This window comes from Corythoichthys intestinalis, chromosome 8, assembly GCF_030265065.1.
Source record: "Corythoichthys intestinalis isolate RoL2023-P3 chromosome 8, ASM3026506v1, whole genome shotgun sequence".
Lineage (NCBI taxonomy): Eukaryota > Metazoa > Chordata > Actinopteri > Syngnathiformes > Syngnathidae > Corythoichthys > Corythoichthys intestinalis.
In genome coordinates, this window is record NC_080402.1 from 31,088,804 (window position 1) to 31,111,839 (window position 23,036).

A 23,036-nucleotide genomic window follows, 5' to 3' on the forward strand; every position below is an offset into this window, starting at 1 on the left:
TTACTCTTACATTTAGGTAATTGAGTTACTAACGCAATTACTTTTTGGGAGAAGTAATTTGTAACTATAATTAATTACTTTTTTTCAGTAAGATTAACAACACTGGTTATAACAAACCTACAAACGCGGCTATGACTCGGAATGGATGTTGAAAAACACGTCAAAATTATTTTGATGTCCATCCATCATTTTCCGCCTGCTCCGGGGTTGGGGAAGCAGCTTTAACAGGGAAGCCCAGACTTCCCTCTCCCCAGCCACTTCAACCAGCTCCTCTGGCGGGATCCCAAGGCGTTTCCAGGTCAGCTGGGAAACATAATATGCCCTGGGTCATCCCAGGGGCCACCCGCCGGTAGGACATGCCCGGAACACCTCTCTGGGGAGGCGTCCAGGAGGCATCTGAACCAGATGCCCAAGCCACCTCAGCTGGCTCCTCTCAGCGCGGAGGAGTAGCGGCTCGACACCGAGTCCCTCCCGGATGATCGAGCTTCTCACCCTATCTCTAAGGGAGAGCCCGGACACCCTGCGGAGGAAACTCATTTCAGCTGCTTGTATCCGTGATCTTGTTCTTTCGGTCACGACCCACAGCTCATGACCATAGGTGAGGGTAGGAACGTAGATTGACTGGTAAATCGAGAGCTTCGCCTTTCAGCTCAGCTCCTTCTTCACCACTACGTATCGGTGCAGAGTCCGCATCTCCCGCTCCCTCCTAATCTCACTTGTGAATAAGACCCCAAGATACTTGAACTCCTCCACTTGGAGGAGGTTCTCATCCGACTGAGGAGCATGGTCACTGATTTGGAGGTGCTGATCTTCATCCCAACCTCTTCATACTTGGCTGCGAACCGCTCCATTGAGAGTTGGAGGTCACGGCTTCACCAACAGCAACGGTGCCAACAGCACCACATCATCTGCAAGAAGCAGAGATGCAACGCTTCGGCTGCGCCTAGAAATTCTATAAAAATTATTTTAATGTATGCAGCTAATTTATTTCATGTCATTTATTAAAAACCAAGCAGGTTTAGTTAAAGTCATTCCACTCTGAATCTGCCAGATTCTCAAATCCTCATTTGATTAACCTTTGAAGCCCACTGCCATCTCTTTTGGTGATGCTGGTGCACCCTCTACACAGCCCCACCACATTTTGCCCCTCCACTAGTCTTTCCATTGATGTCATCTTTACCTTTTACAGTATTCAGTTTTTGGGGAAATCCTGCTTGCACGGCTTTTAAGAGTTGGAAGCCCAATATGTGAAAAGTGCTTAAAATCCCCTAAATTGTGGGCCCTGAACCTACAAGTTTGACTTACTGAATGGAATTAAGGATATGAATTTTTTTAACGGATCTGTACCATGTGTATGTGTATATCTATATGTCAACCTGCGATCACATGAATTTTTAAAATCAAACTTGGAAAGATAACCAGCAAGGGAAAAAAAGAGGCGACAACCAGGGTGACTAGAAAAATTATCCGCATGCAAGCAACACAGAAACGACACACAGCTGGAACAGTGGGCCAATCAACCCAGAGGCAACCTGGACCAATAAAAGCGGTGCATCAAGCAGGAAGGAAAGGTGATATTGACACTTGCAGTCCTGTGCAGCTGGAGACGTTGGTGAAAGAGAATCAAAAAGGCAGCCGGGAAAAAAACTGTTCATTTGAGTGAATCCCAGTCTCTTCTGAGCTGATGCCACATCCTTTATTAAGTTGGGAGCTGTACGGTGACTTAAAACGGAAACTTGACAGACTTTGTATGGACACCCGGTGTGAACACAGCTTTATTTTGTGTGAACTGTTTTGAAAAGAAAGGTAGTCTTAAAAAAACAATTTATTCCAATAACACATTTTCATAACAGAAAGGGTTTCATATGCAGGGTTGCTTGTTATATACCAAAACTCCACGTGAAACCCTCAAAGATAGAAGTATAAAAACAAAGAGTGACCAATTAACCCCCCTCCAACTTCTTAGAGAACATTGAAGTTAACATGAGTGACTGTAAGGAGCTACAAAAACTGTTCTGCTGCTTGCTTGCTGCATGACACTTTTCACTGGCTGGTAGCATATGCATGACGCATACTTGGGTAGAATGAAGACGCTCGAGAACATGGACAGGGGAGGTAGAGATGCACACAGGAAACAGTCTTTAAGCAGAACGTCCTCCAGTTTGCTGCTGAAACACGTCAATTGTGTCTTCATCCTCCATTTCCAGCTGAAAACCATATTTAGATTTAAGATTAGAGAGGTTTGAGACCCAGAATCAAAATCAGATTGGACAGCAAATGTCCATCCATGCATTTTCTACAGGCGATCCTTGCTCAATTTAAATGAGGAAGGGTATACAGCCTTTTTGTGTGTGTTCCGTGTAGGGCTTCAGCTATTGAATATTTTAGTAATCGACTGAAAATTCTATTGATTAATCGAGTAATCGGATAAAACTTTTAGGTGAAGAGCAATTATAAATATACATGAGAAAACAAGATATTTCATCTAATATTGAACCATTTTCAGTCAATCAATGTCTTTATTTTCAATGTACATTGTTGAAAACAGCCAACAATTGCATCTCAGATGTAACTAGAATAATAAAAAAAAAAGACTAATTCACTGCTTTCACTCAAAAAACTTTTAGATCTTATAAAAAATAAAAAACATTTTTATACATATATATATATATAAAATGCCATTACGCTTGATAACACACATCACTTAAAAGTTGGGATTTTTTCCCCACGTGATTCAATTGAATTTCTATTTGTGTCAAACTATTTTTAAGTTCTAATTAAGTTTTAAGTTCGTCTAAACTGTTAAGTCCTGGTAGGATTTTGAGTTTTTGCAGTGTTCAAAATAAATGTATAATAGAGGCTGTATTGGAGCACATTAGGGACCAGTGCTGTTTTATCCAGCAACGACTACTGAGCTAAAATTGATAGTTGGCATTATTAAGTTTTTACTTTACACCCTCATCACTCCACAGCGCTATGTTATGTTATGTTAAAGCCTGTATGTAAGACACGTTAGCCACGCATCGACAATGGTCATAATTAATAGACCCTACTCACGTGACGTCACAACTACGCCTCTGCGCCATATTGCCCGTCAACTCGTCGTGTTGACGCATTACCGCTACGTAAATTCCTCCTATTATGGCGTGTTTTTCTGCTCGTTAACATTAATAATCAAAATGGTGAAGGCGTGTGTGGCGGTTGGTTGCAATAACAGAGAAGATGGACGGAGAGACTTGAAGTTCTACTGTATTCCGAGAGACCCGGAGAGGAGAGCGAGATGGACTGCTGCAATTCGACGAGAAAACTGGCTCCAAACGATTACCACGGATTATGTAGTAGTCATTTTATATCTGGTAAGATGCATTTAATATATATTTAGAGCAGGGGTGTCCAAACTTTTTGCAAAGGGGGCCAGATTTGGTGTGGTAAAAATGTGGGGGGCCGACCTTGGCTGACGTCATTTACGTAGAACAATATATTTAAGCAAATGTTAGCAAGCCATTCTGTATATCACATTTGCTTTATTATTTTTTTTAATTAATAATTTCAACAATCTCGCAACTATCCTTTGTGGCGTTCTCTTTCGATTCTCGAGCTCTATATACTGAAATACTGCTGCTGTGAAATTAAACTAGCTTCAAGTTGCTTCAATTTCTCGCTGCGTATCTTCCCTGTAATCTTGTTGTACACGTCAGAATGTCTTGATTGGCCTCACATTTAACTCTTTAAAAACAGCGACTGTCTTTTTGCAAGTGAGGCAGACATAGTTGTTGCGTATTTTAGTGAAGAAATAGTCCAATTTCCACCTGTCCTTGAAGCGTCGACCGCCGCAGTCAACTTTCTTTTTTTAGTTGATTGTCGCCATTTTCGGAAATTGGAAGTAAAAGGTCACACGGGGTAATGTTGCTTAGAGTGCTGCTACCTTTTAATGGGTAAATAAGGAGCAACATTTAGTGTGTAAACTACTTCATATGCTGGTAGCAATCCTGCTGACCAATTTAATAAGTCTGTGTGCGGGCCAGACGTTATTGATTTTATGACAGAGGCTGGGGGCCAGATGAAATTTGACCACGGGCCGCATTTGGCCCCCGGGCCGGACTTTGGACATGTCTGATTTAGAGGGTTTTGGGCTGACAACCACAATTAAGATCATTGCGAGGCTAATCGCCGACAACATACAGTTTCAAATTCAAGATGCTTATTTCTTTCGCCATCATTACATTTTGAATAATATTTAGCTGGTACCAAGTGAAAGAAGCTGGCCTCGTCTACGGATCATCAGTTAAACTGGTGTGTCCAAACCTTTTGCGTAGTGGGCCAGATTTGGTGTGGTAAAAATGCGGGGGGCTACCTTGGCTGATTTACATAGAACAATATATTTAAACAAATTTTAGCAAGCCCTTCTGTGTGTCACATTTGCTTTATTTTTTTTTTTATTCATAATTTCAACAGTCTCGTCTTTGTGGCGTTCTCTTTCGACACTCTGGCTCTTGCGAAATACTGCTGCTGTGAAATTAAACAAGCTTCAAGTTGATATAATTTCTCGCTGCGTATCTTCCCTGTAATGTTGTCGTACATGTCAGCGTGTCTTGTTCGGTAATATCATTATCGCGTCACATCGAACGCTTTGAAAACAGCGACCGTTTCTTTGCAAATGAGGCAGACACAGTTGTTGCGTGTTTTATTGAAGAAATAGTCCAATATCCACCTATCCTTGAAGCGTCGGCCATCGCAGTCAACTTTTTTTTTGATTGATTGTCGCCATTTTAGAAAATTGGAAGTAAAGGGTCACACAGGGTAATATTGCTTAGAGTGCTGCTCTTAAAAGTTTTTCAAACTTTCGTGAAAATAGGCTGATTTTGTGTGGACAAGATAGTTGTAGATATCAGGGTAGCAGATGTCAGGCAGAGAGGGCGAAGACAGCGGGTCGAAAAATATCGATTTAGGCATCAAATATGGATCTGGCGAATGGATAGACTGAAGCTTTTCCACATAACGCCTTTTATGCAACGCATCCAATGAGTTTACAGCGTCTGAAAGCACCGGGGCTTCCATGAATTGCACTATAAATTGCACGACAAATTGAAACCATTGAGAATACGGATAAACAATGACGGACAATATGGCGGCCGGATACAGCGACACGTCATTCTGTGACATTGGTGAGTAGGGTCTATAGAAACCTAGCCCTCCGCAGGGCTAACGTTGCGTGGGCGAGTGACAGTAACGTTAATCTTATTTATTAGCGCTTAGCGCTCTTTATTAATTTAGCACTTAGCGCTCTACTGCTTTAAGATGGCGGCTGTTTACCAACGCCGCTGAATCTCTCATTTCGCATCTAGTTCAACATACATGTGATCTTTATGAGACGCATCAGACGCTACCTGCTACCACCGTATCATCATGCGGGCTAGTTTTTAGCAACGTCGGCGTCGTTTGTAGCGGCTGTCGGCTGCGTTAAGTTTATTTTTTTTTATTTTATTGCTTCTTCCTGTACGCACGTGACATCAGCGTGTTGTCCCGCATTAAAAGTAGTCCGAGCAAAACGTGATGCTTAGAGCTGTCAAAATTAAACGATTACTCGAGGTGAATAAAATTACTCGGATCAGTTTTTAAACTCGAGTATTCGTTTCAGCTCTAGTTCCGTGTTTACCTTGTGTGTATGCTGTTATGCATTCATATGTATGATAGGTACTATACAAATTAAATATAATAATAATAATAATAATAATGCATTGGATTTATAAATTGCTTTTTTGGGACATTAAAGGACACTTTACATCATTCTCTCACGTCGCTCTCGATGGTGGTAAGCCGCAACTGTAGCCAAAGCTGACCTGGGGCAGTTCGACAGAAGCGATGCGGCCAATCTGCGCCACTGGCCCTTCCGACCACACCAACCACTCGTTCTCACATTACTTTCGCACAGGCAAGCGGGGTGAAGTATTTTGCCCAAGGATACAACAACAATAGGCACAGGTTGGAGCTGGAATCAAACTCCCAATCCTTCAATCAGAGGACGACACGCTCAACCAACCACCAGTGCTCCCGTCACACCAGTTTGATTTGATGTGTTGAATAAAGGAATAAAGTCAGATCAATACCAATTAAGGGAGATTTGGCATCAATACCAGTTAAGGGAGATTTGGCACCCTTGTTTATCAGTTTTCTAGAGCAGTGTAAAACATCTAAAAATATTCTGAGAACTTTAACAAGGTTACTATTGCGTTTTATATGACAAAGACCCATTTCGCTAAATGAAGAGAAAATGGATGCCACACACCTTTATAAGGATGTACAGCCCACTATAAGTTTTACTCAAATGGTGAATGCAAGTTTTCTATGAATTGACTAGATTAATGTTATACCTGCATAGGCGTGTCCGTTTCATTAATCGGCTGGCCATCAAACCGAAACCGTATCTGCCGCATTGATAGTCCCTGTGAAAAAGACAGGAATGGAGTTGTATCATGAGGTTTATATACTGTACCTAAAGAAAAGATTAGACATGAAGAATGTGTAAGGTTGAATTGGATACCACACATTTCTTAGTACCATTTTTGAGATGTAAGAAACAGCAAAAAAGATAACTGAGAATTTCAAATAGTGAACTTCATTAAATAAACTTGCCTTTTTTATTTTTATCATTTAAATAAGAATAAAATAGCTGAATTTAATCCCGAAATATTTCACATGTTCTCACTGTATTCATTACTGAAATAAATACACTACATTGCGTGTTGACCTGCACACAAATTGAGGTTTTACTGTAAACAAGTGAATGAAACTTCATATATTTGGACCATTTTTTTCTTTTCAATTTTAGGTATGTACGACACCATTTTTAAATTTTCACTTATCAAATTAGCTTTTGATTGTTCCTCTTGCTTTCCAAACATGATGAAGTACATTAAAGGTAAAGGCTTTAACATTCTTGAACAATACCACATTTTTGCTCAAAGTTATCATATTGTCAGAATATGGTCTTTTGCACTCTCCTCAGGAGCTGTTGTGTCAATTTTATTATTCTGATTCACAAAATGACAAGCTGAAAAGTCACCATTTCTTTTCATACCGATCTGTCAAAAATGGTGGTCGTTATGTGAAACCGGTGCTCGGTGCTAAACAATGTTGGTTACCGTAGAATCACGCAAGATTAGTATTACAAGGATGTCTCACCTGTCTCTCACAATACGCCTTCATCAGTTTGCTGAGTTGAGTCTGCCTCTTGATCTTGAACTGCACCACTGAACCATCCTGGCCTGCCACCTTCAAGTTGATATGCTCGTTCTCAGTCTTCACTCCTTCCTACCAAATACAAACAAAAAGATTACTGATGCGCCTCACATGGTTGGCGGGATGTACTTACGTAGGTTTCCCAGATGGAACTGGATTCATATTGAATGACAGACAGTCATCTATACCAAACATGTTAATCACTCAAAATGAAACAGAATTTTTAAATAAACCTAACCCTTTCAACCTAACACTAACGAAAGACAAATATGCGACAGCGACTCTTGTCTTAAAAGGCTGCTGTTTTAGTTCCCAAATTCCCCTAAAAGATTTAAGGCCAATTTTCAGATTCAAGTATCCATATTTTACTTTCTAAACATCTGCTCAATTTGAAGAAAATGGGTTGACTCACTTCTCATTATAGATTTCAACTGATAGTTTTTCCATTTAATATCCAGCCTCTTTTGCTGTATTTCACAACTAATATATTACTTCACATTGTGTACATTATTTTAAAAGAAAGTATTCAGATAATTAAAGTTTAACATTTCAATTTGATATTCAGTGAAGATTTAAAATTGTTTTTTTTTTTTTTTTTGCTTCCCTAAGACGTACTTCATTCTTTCCATGTAGTAACTGAAATTATTTAAAAATAGTCATATTGTTGTATTTGGCTGTTACTGCAATTGGCATTTTTCCATCATTCAATCCCCTTTGAAAGTAGAGTAAAGATTAGGAACGTTTTAAAATAGTATTAAACAACAAAACTCGAACCCGATGTTTGTCAGAAATTGGTGCATTTGCACTGACTTTAAAGAAACATACTTTATTGTATTGTCACAGTAAAATTAGATCAAGAGATGTGTTTGGTAACGCTATCGTGTAAATGAAAGAAGCGTTAAAAATGTACATAACCAGGTCATCCGGTTTTTAAATTGTGAGATGTACTTAGCAGAATAGCATGACCCATTGAAAATCCCCCACCGTTATGTTGAAAGCACGCCCAGGCATATATGATGCACATATGCAGGTTTAAAGCAATTGTTCATTTTTATAAACTAATTTCCGTTTGAAACACATTAGCCAAGCTAGCATGCTATGCTATGCTAACTGTGCAGTTAGCTCGATTGTGCATTAGCACCGGCTCCTGCTGCCCCGATTTTTCTAGAATTAGTTCCTTTAGCTGCAATAATATAGATTCAACTTATTTATCAGGAGCCAAATATATATACACAGCAACGATAGATTGGGGATAAAAAGGCGCAAATTTTACCTTCGGCTTCTCGTCTGCCATGATTGCTGCGTTGTCTTGCTTGCCGCTGTGTACCTTTTCTTCCTTGCTGTGTGGCGCCGTAAGAAGCGGCTAAGTTACGGAGCACTACCACCTACTAGCGGTGCTGGAGAGAAAATAAACGGGGGCGATTATACGAGGTGAGTATGGGGCGCCGTTTGCAAAGCAGCACATGCTCAAAATTACGACATTTTCTCACATTTAGCGCCACACAGTGTTTAAAACGTTGTGTGCAATTTTTAGAGTCACTTTTTTTTTTTGCACATTTACAACATGATTTAGCAACTTAAATATTTATTTTTAAATATAGAAATTTTGGACCTGATTGTTTAAATCCAGAACTAAATATTTAATTTAAATCTTATATCCTATATCCTAAATGTTATGTAATAAAAGCTGGAGCACACAAAATACGCTTTAAATAGTTTCTCCTCAATATGTATTTTACCTATATATTGTTATTATCACAATGACTCATGTCCAAGAGCAGACTGCTTTTGAGTAGGTTTTAATCATTTTCAAGCAATGTAAACAGACAGTCTGAGCTTCTCCACCAGCTTTTATTTTGTTACTTCCGGTCTCCAGTCATGTGAATTGGCATATTAAGCTAAATATTTAGTTCCGACCGTTTCCTGATTTAACATTCAGGATATAGGATATAAGTTTAAGATTTAAATTAAATATTTAGTTCTGGATTTAAACAATCAGGTCAAGACATCTTATTTAAAAATACATATTTAAGTTGCTAAATAATGTTGTACCCTAATTCTCGCACTATAAGGCGCACCCGACTAAGCCGCTACCCACTAAATTTGACACAAAAACGACATTTGTTCATAGATAAACCGCACTGGACTATAAGCCGCAGCTGTCCTCCCTGTACTATGGGATATTTACACCAAAAGATATGAACCAGTAACACTTTATTTGACAGCGACATCATACGACTGTCATAAGACCAAATGAAACACTATAAAGCTTTGAACCACTTGGCTGCACAGCTTCACTGCTTCAAGAAGCTTCATTTGGCCATCACTGCTCCCTTGGGGGAGACGGTCAACCACTGCCACCACCTGTCAACACGGTTGTTGTCCAACATGCCTCCTAGCATGCATTGCAGCGCTACAGACGTAAATCAAAATCAAAATTCATGTTCTGTGCTAATTAGTTACTTCAGTTACTGTTCCAGTTGTTTTATAAATTGCTAGTTATGGTATTTGGTAACACTTTATTTGACAGTGGTGGTAACCCTGGTGTGATGTAATATTTATATTTAATTCGTTGAATATTTGGAACTCATTGGTTGTCTATTTCGGGAATGGACTTCAAAATCATTTGAAATGGGAGGTCCATTCCCCCCAGTTGAAAAAGATTGGATGTCAACAAGAAACAAACTTATTTAAATCAACAGCAGAAGAATGAAAGCCACGTGATTGAAAAAGTTATGTAGTGTTTTGGATTGATAATTTACTGTTACATTGAGCTAGATGCGTTTGTCTATTTTGTCAGTCTTGTCACTGTAAGATGCTGGCTTTTGATTTATAAACTATTGATATTCCTTAGTATTTTTTTCTCATTCATTCTGTCCACAATATTCCAATCGTTCAACATAACTGCTTATATTCTTCCTAAATAGTCAAGTGAGAATAAATAGACGTAGTGTGGACTGTAGTTTTTGCTGCTGAATTATTGGTGTATGATTTTCCATGAATTTGTATTTCTAATTTAATTTCTTGGATCGCCATGATTGAGAACACCATTCCAAGACAAACACTATCCTCCCACAGTAAAAATTAGTAGTGGTTCCATCATGTTGTGGGGCTTTGTGGCCAGGTAAATACTGGCAATCTTGTTAAAGCTTAAGGTTGCGTGAATTCCAGTCGATATCAGCACATTTTTTAGAACAATGTTCGAAAATAAGCAACAAGGTTGAAGTTGCACCAGGGCAGGATACTTGAACAAGACAAAAAAAAAAAAACGTGCACTGCTGGCCAAAAGTATTGGCACCCATGCAATTTTGTCAGATAATGCTCAGTTTCTCCCAGAAAATGATTGCAATTACAAATGCTTTGGTAGTAATATCTTCATTTATTTTGCTTGCAATGAAAAAACATCAAAGAGAATTGGGGGAGGGGGATCATTATCATTTCACACAAAACTCCAAAAATGGGCTGGTCAACAAATTGGCACCCTTTGAAAAATCGTGATGCTTCTCTTATTTGTGTAATTAACAGCACTTGTTACTTGCCTGTGGCACATAACAGGTGGTGGCAAAAACAAAATCACACTTGCAGCCATTTAAAATGGATTAAAGTTGACTCAACCTCGGTCCTGTGTCCTTGTGTGTACCACATCGAGCATGGAGAAAAGAAGACCCAAGAACAGTCTGAGGACTTGAGAAGCAAAATTGTGAGGAAGCATGGGCAATCTCAAGGCTACAAGTCCATCTCCAAAGACCTGAATTTTCGTGTGTCTACCGTGCGCAGTGTCATCAATAGGTGAAAAGCCCATGGCAGTGTGGCTAACCTCCCTAGATGTGGATGGAAAGGAAAAATTGACAAGAGATTTCAATGAAACATTGTGCGGATGGTGAATAAAGAACCTCCACTAACATCCAAACAAGTTCAAGCTGTCCTGAAGCACAAGGGCACAACCGTTTCAACCTGTACTACCCGTCGGCGTCTGAATGAAAAGGGACTCTATGGTAGGATACACAGGGAGACCCCACTTCTGACCCAGAGACATACAAAAGCCAGGATGGAGTTTGCCAAAACTTACCTGAGAAAGCCAAAAATTTTGGGAAGAATGTTCTCTGGTCAGATGAGACAAAAGTACAGCTTTTTGGGAAAAGGCATCAACATAAGAGTTTACTGATAAAAACAAGGCCTTCAAAGAAAGGAACATGGTCCCCACAGTCGAAAATGGAGAAGGTTCCCTGATGTTTTGGGGTTGCTTTGCTGCCTCTGGCACTGGACTGCTTGATTGTGTACATGGCATTATGAAGTCTGAAGACGACCAACAAATTTTGCAGCATAATGTAGGGCCCAGTGTGAGAAAGCTGGGTCTTCCAGCAAGACAATGACCCAAAACACACTTCAAAATACACTATAAAATGGTTTGAGAGAAAACACTGGAGACTTCTAAAGTGCTCAGCAATGAGTCCAGACCTGAATCCCATAGAATCTGGAGCATTTGTCCTAAGAAGAATGGTCTAAAATTCCAGCAGAGCATTGTAAGAAACTCATTGACGGATACCGGAAGCGGTTGTTCGCAGTAATTTTGTCTAAAGGTTGTGCTATCAAGTATTAGGCTGTTTGGATGTTAATCGAGGTTCTTTATCCACCATCCGCACAATCTTTCGTTGAAATCTCTCATCAATTTTTCTTTTCCGTCCACATCTAGGGAGGTTAGCCACAGTGCCATGGCCTTTACACTTATTGATTACACTTCGCACAGTAGACACAGGAAAATTCAGGTCTTTAGAGATTGACTTGTAGCCTTGAGATTGCCCATGCTTCCTTACAATTTTGCTTCTCATGTCCTCAGACAGTTCTTGGGTCTTCTTTTCTCCATGCTCAATTTGGTACACACACAGGACAGAGGTTGAGTCAACCTTAATCCAATTTAACTGGCTGTAAGTGTGATTTAGTTATTACCACCACCTGTTATGTGCCACAGGTAAGTAACAGGTGATGTTAATTAGACAAATTAGAGAAGCATCATGATTTTTCAAAAGGTACCAATACTTTTGTCCGGCCCATTTTTGGAGTTTTGCGTAAAATGTAGGGCTGTCAAACGATTAAAATTTTTAATCGAGTTAATCACAGCTTAAAAATTAATTAATCGTAATTAATCGCAATTCAAACCATCTATAAAATATGCCGTATTTTTCTATAAATTATTGTTGGAATGCAAAGACTGTCATGTTCCCTGCCTCTCTGGTTCACTCACCTGCCTTTTCCCGCCTCTCGGCTTGGCACAGCTGCTACTGATCATCGTTAGGGGAGTATTTAAGTGGCAGGCTCACATCACTTCACTGTCTGATCGTTCCAGCACAAAGCTTCACGTCCTGAGACCTCCTTCATGTGATATCCTGCCTGCTCATCTTGACTGACTTCCAACCACGCCTGCTTTCAAGTAATCTGGTCTGCCTCTTGTTGCTGTTCCTACATTCTGCCTCTGATTGCAATAAACGGCCTCCTGGCCAAACTGTCAAGCCTGTTGCTGAATCTGCATTCTGGTTCCAACCCTCACCTGACTAATCACGACAAAGACACAAGACAGATATTTAAATTCAACATACAGTACATAAGTACTCTATTTATTTATTATAACAATAAATCAAGAAGATGGCATTAACATTCTGTTAAAGCGATCCATGGATAGAAAGAGTTGTTCTTAAAACATAAATGTTAGTACAAGTTATAAGAATTTTATATTAAAACCCCTCTTAATGTTTTCGTTTTAATAAAATTTGTAAAAATTTCAATGAAAAAATAAACTAGTAGCTTGCCATTGTTGATGTCAATAATTACACAATGCTCATTGTGCTTCAACCCATAAAATCAGTCGCACCAAAGCGCCAGCAGAGGGAGACAAAAAACACAAGTAACAAGTGGACATGTTACTATGCTGTCATTTTAATGTTTGAGCAGGGCATGTGCGTTAATTGCCTCAAATATTTTAACGTGATTAATTTTTTAAAAAATCATTACCGCCCGTTAACGCAATAATTTTGACAGCCCTAGTAAAATGATAGTGATTCCCCCCCCCCCCCATTCTCTTTTGTGTTTGCATGCAAAATAAATGAAGATATTACTACCAAAGCATTTGTAATTGCAATCATTTTCTGGGAGAAATTGAGCATTTTCTGACAGAATTGCAGGGTTGCCATTACTTCTGGCCAGCAGTGTTAAGCTCTGCTCAAATAATATTATTATTAAACAATTATTGCACCTTTTGTAAGTCCTTTTTTTTCCTCACTTCTCAAATATTAGTGTTTGTATGCCATGATATATTTAACTGAAATTCCTGATCCATATAACCAATGATTTATAAAGGGAAATCTTGAAAATTGTAAGGGATGCCAAAACTTTGAATACCACTCCATCCATATAAACTATCTGCTGAAAAATGACAGAGAGCATAAATTTGCTTAGCAAAGATACTCTTCACAATCTTTATTTGCCATGGAATGGAAAATAAATAAAAATACAAATCAATCAAATACTTAGATGAAAAGTGCAGTAAATATCCCATAATGAAGCACATTTACAAAAACCGAACAAATATTTTAACTTCTCGAGGACAATTCACAGAAGCGAATACATTATGAGCTGCTTTGACAAAGGAGTTTCATTCCTTTATGCTGAAGGACACAATGTTTCCCATCATCACTGCAAAGGACGACAGTCTTATTTTATGAGGGGAAAAAAAGTTAATTCTATATGCATGGTATCATTCATTCACAGCATTGACTGTATGTAACTGTTTTCATAAGGTAAAAACATAATAACACGTCCAAGCACCATAAAAGAATAAATAGTTGGTGCAACAAAACCTAACCTCAAGTACGCCTACACCAGTGTATTTCTAAAAAGCAATGTACAGAGGGGCCCTGTAATTCCCAGACTATTCCATTGATTACCAACAGTCTGGCAACAAATAAAACTTCACAATCAATATATTTTTTTCTGCACTTTAACAAGACATGCCAAAAGTCTTCATTTTGACTTCACCTCAACATCATCTTAAAGTATTTATATTGACTGCTGTGTTGTTACACAGGTGGCCTTGTACACTATTGTGAATATTCTTCTTGAATTAAGGTAAACAGTGCATTGAAGCACACCTAACCCTTCAATGTCCATTTCAGGTATCTTTAATCACTATACACAAGTACAGTATCTCCATGAATAATGGCTGAAAGTAACTGCAGATTCAAGTAACACATACTAATTTGTCATATATATTATATACTCGGACAAGTCACAGTATTGGTGAAATGGGTGTTAAGAAAAAAAAAAAATTCTTCATTTGGGAAAAAAAAAAAAAAGATCCCTATCGCTCCTAATGTTGGTTTCAATTACAAGACACAAAGTTTTTGTTTGCAAATGAGGCCAATAATAAATAAATCTGAGAAAATCATGAATCACTGCAGTAGAATCATAAAATTCAGTGTCAGTAATGTGATGCATATGCAAAAACTGCTTATGTTGCCATTTCTGCAAAAATGACTTAAATCATGGAACATTTGGCGACAAACACAAGGCTGAAAAAGCAGTTTCTGCTCGTGCAGCCGACTTTTAGATAAACAACTTTAAGACAAAAGATTGGTTGTGTTTGATCGAACAATATGTCTAGATGCTGTCATAGCAGTTTAATCGCGCAATATGCCCCCGGACTATTTTTAAGTTGTCCGTTTTACCCGAGACCCCCTGTTTACGGACACATCGCAAATGCTTTCATTTCAACCCATCCTTAAAAAACAAGTAATTACATTTATCATTCGAATTTTTAATATTTTCTTTTGTTTAGAATCATTAATTAATGTCTATTATTTAGTTTAGAAAAGAAAAACGACTTTTTAAAGTTATTCACTCGCGTGTTTTCAACTTTTAAAGAAATCACGTCACAATGGAAACAAAACTGTGTCTGGAAATGGGTCATGGATATCTACCTCATAACTATCGCTTTATTAAGATTTTTTTTTTTTTGTGTTCCCGTCGCATATTCCCGATATTTTAGATGATAATCGATCCAAACAAAGAAAAGGTGAAAAAAAAAAACGTTTAAAAGGGAAAATATTTCAGAAAAAGAGAATCTCGACCACTCGTTTTGTCCGCGATTTTCATCTCGCGTTCAGTGCGAAATAACCGTTTTTAAGCCCAGTTGTGCCCATTCACAGCTGTGTCTTTACACTCTGTGATACATGCCACACAGTTTTTGGATCGAAAAAACTACGTGATTATATCTAGTTAAAATCAGTGTGTCTTTAATTCTGCTTGCGTTTGATCACATATCGAGTTACCAGTGTTCTGCAATTCCTCTTTACACGGCAAGACGTCTACACAATGTCCAGTGCGCTAGCGCACATGGGTTAAAAGGGGCGAGTACTTACCATTTTTGTTTTTATTGAGTCTTTAATTGCCTTTTCATTCCTTCAAAATACTTTTTTCATGTATTTTCCTCTTATACTTTTAAGCATTGTGTTTTAGTCACATAGCATATTTAAACCACCTTAATTGTATATTACTACATTTAATTATTTTCTTTAAGCATGTTTTAGTTCGTTCTTCCTTTATGCATCTAAACAAAACAAACTGAAAGCACACGGTAGTACTTTGGGTGTCAAATTCGCGTCTTGTAGGATGTTTCGCTGGTGTAGAACATTTTGGCAAAACACCTGAAATGTAGCGCAAGCCAGAAAAAAAGGTGTACGTTGCAGTCGAACGCTAGCCCGAGAAGAATTATGGACACAGCAGGCTAATTGACTAGCATGCTATCCATTATCTTTTCGACCTGTGTAGCCGTTTCTATAACTTATTGTGGGATGTTAACCATGTATTAGATACATTAGCTGCTTAAATTATATATTTTCTTACAATAAGGCATATTTTAAATACATTTTTTTAGCGCAACTTTTTTTCCACCATACTAACTAGTCCTTGGCTTTGAGGCCTGGATGGATGGATTTTTATTGGGAATTCTCCATTCACGTTTACATTACTGCCTGTATTGCTTATCAGACGTCATCATGTCACATAGGTCGACACAAGGAGGGTGTTTTTTTAAAAATAATTATTATTTATATTCATTATTTACTATTATTTATTATTTTATATTTCTTCATTATTATCATTATACATTTTATTTTTTGTTTATATCGTTATTCATCATGTCGATTGCTTCCTTTCATCAGAATAAATCAACATTTTATGACATGACAATGCTGCCCCACAAGGCTCAGCGTTGCTACTTTGGCTCTGAGCACAGCAAAAGGGAGTGTGATGGAGAGACTGCTTTCCTCTCCCAGGTCCTCAGAAGAGCCTTGTACATGGGAAAAAAACTTCGCCAATGCCGAGGGCATGTTTGATTATCTGTCTGAGACGCATGGCGCGGCCCTGAGGTAAATTACATCTTTTCATACTAGTTGATATGCATGATACTATACCGTAAGCATCATTTCTATAATTACACCTCCAAATGATTTTATCATAATTTTAAATGATCAATCTGTGGAGTTACTTGCTTCTTACAGTAAGTGTAAGTACATCAATGTGCCAAAGATACACAGGGTTGAGCAAGTTTGAAGCAATCAGGGAGTCAGTGCTCACAGCCAGAAGGTTGTCATGCTTCTGCACTGCCTGCAGATAGGGCGAATCGGACCACTGTATCAATGGCTGAGACAGTTGGCACCTATCAGGTGTTCAAATTGAAGGCGAGGTATTTTCAAATAAATTATCTTTTATCAAAGCAATTTTTGTTTACAATGTAGACAAACTTAACTTGAAATGAATTTTTCATCTCTTAAGCCGCCAGACAACAGCGGTCCGGAAGGAGCCTGAGGAAGCAGGTGATGCTGCCAACGCGGCAATCTCCAAGTAGGGTGACAGCGTCAAGCTCACCTGCACAATCTTCAGGCTGGAGAAGAAGTACTATGACGTGGTGAGCCTTTTTTAAAATTTTCACATTGTTTGAAACATTTTTCAATTCTAAATTAACAATGAGCTATTCCTTTTGTATACTAAATGTAAATCATCCCTTTTTGTCTACAGGTAGTTGAAGTGCATGCATTTAATTGCTTCTCTGTGAGATATTCAAAGAATGGGACCTTTTACACATACGGCATGGAGGACAACATTGACATCATCCAACAAAGGCCTCTAGACTTTTAAAGATGGGTATTCCTTTCACCCAATGACTACGACATGAAAACGAGGGGGTAATTCATATTCAAAAAATGCCCTCCTGTTCAAACTCCCACACATGCATTTTGGACAAATATGGCCAAATTGGGGCTCTCAGAGCGGAACTTCAAGCCACCTGAGTGTTTTCCGCCATTAACTAATTGCTTTTTTTTTTTTTTTTTTTTTTTTTTTAAATATGTAGCATGGAATATAATATGCATATAATTTTTCCACAGGGATCATAAATAATGAAAGCACATCCCAATGATTCTCAATGGGGAAAAGATCTGGACTCGGTGGTGGCCAATCCATGTGTGAAAATTATGTCTCATGCTCCCTGAACAAGTCTTTCACAATCTGAACTCGATGAATCATGGCATTGTCATCGTGGAGTATGCCTGTGCAGTCACGGAAGATTAAAAAAAATATCCATTGATGGAATGAACTGGTTATTAAGTATGTTGAGGTAGTCCGCTGACCTCATTATTTGAACACATACTGTTGTTGAACATGCTGGTCCTGGACCTGATCAACTGCAGCAACCCCAGATAATAACACTGCCTCATAGGCTTGTACAATAAGCACTGGGCATGATGTGTCATGAGTTCAGGAAAAAGTTCCCCACAGGGAAAATACAGTATATCTTAACAGGTTAAATCTGGACTCATCAGACCTCATGACCTTCTCCCATTGCCTCAAAGAACTTGAATTTGCTAAGGTGCATAAAGATTGCCACCATGACCCCAAAGTTTGCCTTTTTTGTTGTTGCCCATAAACAGCCAGTGAAACAAAATTCCTTATTCATGTGCCCTTCGTAACGATTAAAATACCGTGACTTTGCCCATTTTGAATGACACATGACTGACATGGTTGAGTTTACATGAAGAGCATAAGCATAGGCAAATTGCAAATAAATAGCTCCACGAATGTTGATACCCGGCAGTGATGAAACCAAAATGGACAAAAATATATAAAACAAATTGTACCCGTAAATACTATGTAGTCAGTCTATCTCTAGACTCCCAATGATATGAGTGTAACCATCATATCAATTGACCATGTTCCAACATTTTGCTGATTGTCAGGGCACTTTTCACATTTTCATCTATTCCCATATCTCACGAAAAGAGGTGAAGGTGTTCCATAACGGTGACCTTACACTACATGATAATCGGGCTATTTACTGACTCTCCCGAAAATCGGGACATGAGCACTGAGGAGTAAAAATAATAAACTCCCTAATGTTAGTAGACCTACAGGCATTATAAGGCAATTTCCAGAAATGTTGAACTTCTCCTCTAACATACTGAGCATGTGTCATTCTGCTCCCATGTTCACAGACACCATGTGTGCATGCTTAGATTATCTGGCAAGAACTTCTGAAACAATTATTCTGTAGTGTGTCATGATGGCCAGATTATGTTGTTGCCTAAAACCACCCTACAGCCATTTTTCTCATGACTTGCCCGGATATACCTGTATTATTTTTCTTCAAGAAATCAAAACGAGGAGGTCATAGGCCACCCCATTAGTCATCAGGTGGAAACTCTTTAACTTCTCCCACTTCTGTGTAGGGCTGCTCATCGAGAGTGAACCTCAGCTTGTACCTCATCCGAACCTTTTCCTGCCAGGGAAGTATATAGATGCGCACACACACACTTAGATGAAAGTGAGGAGAGAAAAACAGCCTCTGGCTAAACACTACCTTATGAGGATTGGCAAGCAGCAAAACCTGAGTGATGGCAGCAGGTGGCAGGATAGGGTTAAAAGGAGTTAGCTTTGTCCCAGAGGGTGGCTGCAATTTCACTTTCATAGTCTGTACACACAACAGGTATAAAACACAGCCAGCGTCAAAAAGGCAGCTCCACTCGTCTGTAAAGTTAATCAATGCATCATTTTAACTGATGCTGTCAGAGAGATGTTCTTAGGCAGTGGTGCATTGTTTTGATCACATTCTGATATCTCTCCAAAGCACAATCGACCGTTTGGGGCTTTACCTCGAAAAACTGCTTTTAAAATCTTCCAAATCATGGCATGGCATTTAATGGCAGCCAATGAGCTTAACATCTAACCTCCAAACTTATTTTTTTTTGTACTCTTTGGTTTTCAAACTCAGTGGTAATACACCACAACATTATGAGCACTTGCACAAAATACAGGAGTTGGACAAAATAATGGAAACACCTTAAAGAAATCACCCAAAACTTATTTAATATGGTGTAGGTCAGCCTTTTGCGACATTTACAGCCTCAATTCTCCGAGGTATTGATTCATACAACTTGTGAATTGTTTCCAAAGGAATTTCAAGCCTTTCTTCAGTTAGTATACCCTCTAACTCTTTTAGAGACGATGGCTGTGGAAACGACGTCTTAACTGAATCTCTAAAACTGACCATAAATGCTCAATAATGTTGAGGTCTGGGGATTGTGCCGGCCATACGAGATGCTCAACTTCATTAGAATGTTCCTCATGCCATTCTTTAAAAATTATGTTAAATGATTATGATGCCAAAATGTTAGGTGCTTCCATTATTTTGTCCAACGCCTGTAGATGCCGTATCACATCATCTATTTTTACAATAGTGCTTAGATTCGGATAGCGAAACCCGGAATCAATTTAGTACCTGTTCCAAAGCAACTAGTGTTAACTGGACCGAATAACAACGAACATTTCGGCGTGTGAGTTTTTTTTCTGTCCTCTGATTGCTTGGTTGTATTTGTATTGCTTGGATGGCCCATAGTAGTGCTTTCACACAGCTAATTGGTTCAACTCAAGCTTGTTCTATGGATTTATTAATTTTGACTTCAAAGCGTACGCAGCCAATGCTAATAGACTAGCTAACTTTGAAGCTATTGTATCACTGGGGTTCCTACCATTGCCTGTCATTGTTTGTGCCTTGGACAAGCATCGCTAATGAGCTATATTCTGCTTTTGTTTCATTTAACATGAGTGTTAAGGGTTTCCCCTGCACATAAAAGATTGTGGCGCACCGCCGCACCAAAATAAAACCCGCCGCGCCTTGCCAATGAGATTTTTAATTTTTTAAAGTCAAAGATACATTGTAATTTAAATTTGTATCATATGACAATACGTCTGTGCTGGCTATATGCGCTAGTGTGGGAAACCAGTTGACCATTTGCAGTGCCTTGCTGCTACCTGTCGGTCAAAATAATTCACTGCACCCATTTTTTGACACAGTTTAGCTCACAAGTTATTTGCTTGCACAGTGCTATCGGTCACATTGATACTCAGGAGTGCTTTCCGTTACGTTTCTGCTCTGAAATATATGTCTAAGTATTTTAGGTTTACAGTAACTTATTTATGCGCAGTATATGCATACTTCTGTGGAGAAAAGTCATACAGTGGGGAGAACAAGTATTTGATACACTGCCAATGGGTTTTCCCATTGGCAGTGTATCAAATACTTGTTTTCCCCACTGTATGTACAATACTTCTTATGTATTGTTGTACTATAGAAGCCAGCCTATGCTTGAGGCTAGGAGTAGCTCAAGCAAGTTGTGATATCTATATAATAGTTGTGTATGTAAGTGTGTTGTACAGTTTGTAGTGTATTGAGTATTGAATATGTGTATGTTTCTGTGTTATAGTTTCACAATATAAAAACAAGTGACTTCACATAACATTAAGAAAAGACCAAGCCTTGGTGTTTATTGAGGTACATTCAGTGTCAGCTGGCTGTCGGGCAGTGCACAAGGAAACGCACTGTTTTGGGCAGTACAACGTGTAAATGAATATATATACAGTAGCTCACTTTTTACGCACTGTTCCTTTACACTTTATTTTGAAAATCACATCGGTTCTCCTATTGCAAGCTTGTGGCTGACCACGTTGGTGTGGAGTTGGAAATTTGGAGAGAAAATCCACAGACAGGTATTTCAAGTTAAAGAATTCAATTCTGACTTAAGTCTGTGAAAACGACCTTAATATTGACATTGACATAACGTTTGTTCTTTATGGTGTGTGTTTGACCCGAGTCTTCGTGTACCAGCAGGTTGTTATTTCAGAGTATTTTGAAGTACCGTATTGGTCTGAATATAAGACAGTGTTTTTTGCATTGAAATAAGACTGAAAAAGTGGGGGTCGTCATATTCACGGTCTAGACATTATACCCATTTATGACGCTAGATGGCACCAGATATCATTGAAGCGATGTTCTGTCTCAGCTACTCTAAAGCTTAAAGAGCATATGACACGAGAAAAAAAGTCTTAAATGGCATTATTATGTGAATTACAATCGTATTTTGAGACGATTCGACTATATACAACAATTTAGCAAAGCACAGATGACGAGAAATTAGTCTTTTAATCTGCCGGTTAGCCACGCCTACCATTATAGGGCCTTAGCGTCCCCAACAGGTGGATGACGTCAGCCGTAGACTGGGCTCATCGGTTTTACTATTCAACCCATTGAGGGGGAATTATTCAGAACGAGGAAAACGCGACGAAGAGAGCCGCAAAATGTCATTGTTTCAGTCTCTCTACTCCAATATTTTTACAGGATATTCTTTTTATCCAAGTATTTTTCCCCAATAGCTATATAAATGGCTTGAAAAGGACCAGTCAGCCCGTCAAGGGGGAACTATTCACAACGAGGAAAACGCGACGAAGAGAGCGGCAAAATGTCAGTGTTTCTGTCTCTTTACTTCAATATTTTTACAGGATATTCTTTTTATCCAAGTATTTTCCCCAATTGCTAAATAAATGGCATGGTCATGACAAGTAACAGTCTTGTGCTGAATGGAATATGAAATAATAAAAATGCATTTATTCAGGACGACATGGCAAAATTACTCCATAATGGTCAAAACTGTCGACTTCACCTTTACTGTTGCACCTCCCGAACGATATTTTATGACACCTAAATCGGACATATGTCATTTGCCTTCCCCGACTTCGGAGAATGTAAACAAACCAGAAGGCGTGACAGCTAGCCGACATGCTAACCCGGACCAAGTGATGCTTCAAAGTCTTCGAAGCGGAAAATCACACATAACTAGCCTGGATTATTTGACATGACGACCCGGTTGTCGATTGTCTTCGCGGATCGGCAAACCGCCCGGCGGAGAGCAATTTACAGTTCGTTCCCGGAGGAGGGTGGCTGGAATTGTTGTGCAGCTAACGTGCTGCAGCTAATGAGCATTAGGAGAGCTTTTTACATGCCTATCAATGATCAAATGTAAGTAGTCCTTTATTTAAAGGAAGTTTGTAGTGTTTACCTTGTAATCACTGTATTCGTATTTGACATAATACAAAACACGATGTTTACTCACTTCCTCGTAAGTCCAATGGTCCCACAGTAGTAGGGCTTGGCCAATATCCACGGTGAATGGGAACCTTTTGAAACTCCAAAAAGGCGCATACGCCTCTCCCTCATACAGAATGATTTTTCTGCAGCCGTTTGGCTGGCGTAATGCGAAAAATAAACGTATTAATCCGCAAAATCAGCTGAATCCTTCGTCCTCATACACAACAGTACACTGTAGCGTGAAGAGGACGTCTTCTACCGTACACGTCACAGCGCCCTCCTCCTCAATGCAAGACCGAAGCCGGAAGTCACTCATTTTCATGGCGCGGGA

General features: G+C 39.0%; 2 protein-coding genes across 4 annotated transcripts in view; both read right to left on the reverse strand.

Annotated features, from left to right (window-relative positions):
- Nucleotides 1-1,757: 1,757 nt before the first annotated feature.
- sumo2a (small ubiquitin like modifier 2a) lies at nucleotides 1,758-8,635 on the reverse strand. Its single transcript, XM_057842959.1, has 4 exons — nucleotides 8,513-8,635; nucleotides 7,183-7,311; nucleotides 6,372-6,443; nucleotides 1,758-2,207 (listed from the first exon to the last, which is right to left on the reverse strand). Exons 1-4 carry the CDS (start codon nucleotides 8,531-8,533, stop codon nucleotides 2,142-2,144), a joined length of 288 nt encoding a protein of 95 aa, XP_057698942.1. The 5' UTR covers nucleotides 8,534-8,635; the 3' UTR covers nucleotides 1,758-2,141.
- Nucleotides 8,610-23,036, reverse strand: part of gga3a (golgi associated, gamma adaptin ear containing, ARF binding protein 3a) — a 36,213-nt gene continuing 21,786 nt past the window's right edge. The window contains exons 16-18 of one of the 3 annotated variants that reach the window (XR_009064104.1): nucleotides 19,145-19,255; nucleotides 18,916-19,063; nucleotides 8,610-8,636 (exon numbers count right to left, since the gene is read on the reverse strand). Coding sequence is in view for 1 of the 3 variants with exons in the window: in XM_057842954.1 (XP_057698937.1) it covers nucleotides 18,968-19,063; nucleotides 19,145-19,255 (207 nt within the window). In the remaining 2 variants the exon portion in view is untranslated. Of the gene's footprint in view, nucleotides 8,637-12,495; nucleotides 12,789-16,328; nucleotides 19,064-19,144; nucleotides 19,256-23,036 lie in introns of those variants that run through there. The other 2 variants (XR_009064103.1, XM_057842954.1) reach the window with 2 other exon arrangements.

Coding starts and splice junctions, on each gene's coding strand:
- sumo2a (XM_057842959.1), bottom strand. CDS start 8,533: ATGGCAGACGAGAAGCCGAAG. Junction 6,444..7,182: donor AGGCGTATTGTGAGAGACAG/GTGAGACATCCT, acceptor TCTTTTTCACAG/GGACTATCAATGCGGCAGAT. Junction 2,208..6,371: donor AAACGGACACGCCTATGCAG/GTATAACATTAA, acceptor TATGGTTTTCAG/CTGGAAATGGAGGATGAAGA.